We start from the raw sequence: 1935 nt of genomic DNA, 5'->3' as shown, positions 1-1935 counted from the left end.
TTATATTTTTCGATCATTTTGTTACTGTATGGAAAGTTCCAGCAATTTGCCTTAAGGCACGATTCCGTATACCACTAGTTTCATAATATTTTATTGTCTATGTAATAATCCACTCTTCCATCCATATCTATATCCATCTCTCTATCTCTGTCCATCCATACTCTTCTTTTATCTATATAATAATCATTCTAGAATTAATAATAAAAACGTTTTTTGACAGTTGAGTTGAGAATGTATTTAAAAAGTGGCGCCACTTGTTAAATGTCAAAGCGATTTGATAAGTGTCTCATCTTTCTGCAAGAATACTCTATGCTCCAAATGTCAAATAATTAACGTAGACAATATAATAAATGTATTAAGTTGAAATTATTGTCGGTTAAACTGAGTTATTATTTAGTACATAACAATTTTCGTTAATATTTACTGAGTTTAAGCAGTGAAAATATTGAAACATGTCAGAAGCATCATTTTTTACTGTGAATGATCCGGTAATTAAAATTGAGCCACCAGAATATTCAGAAGAACAAATTAAACGCGAAATTGAGGATGAAACGGATGATCTTGATGATATTGTTAAATCTGAATCGTGTACTGAGGATGATGAAACCTGTTTAGAAAGATTCATGAATTCCGAGGTAACTATCGAAGAAGAAGTCAAACAGGAATTATTCGAGACATCAGCTTATAAATGTGACATTTGTAATCGATCATTTGCAGAAGCAGATCAATTAAAAGAGCATATGGTCGATCACAAGCCTAGTAATAGCAAAGAACGCCCATTCAAATGCGACATCTGTCTCAAGACTTACAAACGAAAAGGTCATATGAAAAGTTACATGTTTATTCACAGCGGTGAGCGTCCCCATGAATGCAAGATATGCAAAAAGAAATTTGCACAATTAAATACTCTGAAAAGGCACATGCTCATTCACAGTGGTGAGCGCCCCCATCAATGCAAGATATGCAATAAGGCATTCACAGAATTAAGTACTCTGAAAAAACACAACCTAAATCACAGTGGTGAGCGTCCTTTTAAATGCATTATATGCAATAAGTCATTCACACGAGTAAGTACTCTGAAAAATCACAACCTAATTCACATTGGTGAGCGCCCCCATGAATGCAGTTTCTGCAATAAGTCATTCACAACATTATATAACTTGAAAAGTCACATGCTTTTTCATACCAGAGAGCGTGCTTATAAATGTGAAACATGCAATAAGAGATTTAGTCATTCGAGCAATTTGAGGAAACACATGTTAATTCATAGTCGGAAGCGAGATGAAAATCAGTGAAATATAAACATATTTTTTACATTGAAATTTTTAGATACATGTTATAAAATATTCTTGTACGTAATGTAATATAAGAATCAATAAATAGAAAAAAGTACATAGTAAACATTACATAATATGCATTCATTGATAAATAATCAATTCAATTTTTACATATTATATTGTTTTATACATTTTTTTGTGATTTTTCTAACTTTCAATAGAAACTATTGGAGAATGTTATCAAGTGTGTAATACAAAATCAGTTTGGAAAATGATTAAGCTCAAATTTTAATAATAATGATTTAAAAATAATTGTAGTCATTTACTATTAAATTTCAGAACCAACTCGTTTTTTATATGAGGTAGTCTAATTTAACACCAGTATAATAATTTTTGGTCAAAGAGTGCTTAACTTGGTTTAATATCCTTCAAAATTGCATTTTTATTATTTGTTGCTAGTCACCTTAATATATAATTTTATAAAAAGCCAATTATGCATAACAACTTCAAATACTTCAGCAATTATAATTGAATTTCTAATAACGAAACAAGATATCTGGAAACAAATTTCAACAACTAACAACAATATCAGATTCCTTGTATCATTTTTTCATAAATGTGTTCTTCAAAATCTGCAAACATAATATTAATATAACAA

The 1935-nt window shown here is 29.8% G+C and overlaps 1 protein-coding gene across 1 annotated transcript; it reads left to right on the top strand.

Moving 5' to 3' along the window:
• The first annotated feature begins 429 nt into the window (after positions 1–429).
• LOC113389312 (zinc finger protein 525-like) lies at positions 430–1295 on the top strand. The gene has a single exon (XM_026626357.1). The coding sequence runs from the start codon at positions 453–455 to the stop codon at positions 1293–1295; it is 843 nt and encodes a 280-aa protein (XP_026482142.1). The 5' UTR covers positions 430–452.
• Positions 1296–1935: the final 640 nt, after the last annotated feature.

The sequence above is a fragment of the Ctenocephalides felis genome, unplaced genomic scaffold (genome assembly GCF_003426905.1).
Source record: "Ctenocephalides felis isolate EL2017-DRISC unplaced genomic scaffold, ASM342690v1 CF-g0.4_SCAFFOLD_03573, whole genome shotgun sequence".
NCBI classification, from domain to species: Eukaryota; Metazoa; Arthropoda; class Insecta; order Siphonaptera; family Pulicidae; genus Ctenocephalides; species Ctenocephalides felis.
The sequence above is the reverse complement of the archived record's forward strand: the minus strand, read 5'-3'. Positions and strand labels throughout refer to the sequence as shown.

Coding starts and splice junctions, on each gene's coding strand:
- LOC113389312 (XM_026626357.1), top strand. CDS start 453: ATGTCAGAAGCATCATTTTTTACTGTGAATGATCCGGTAATTAAAATT.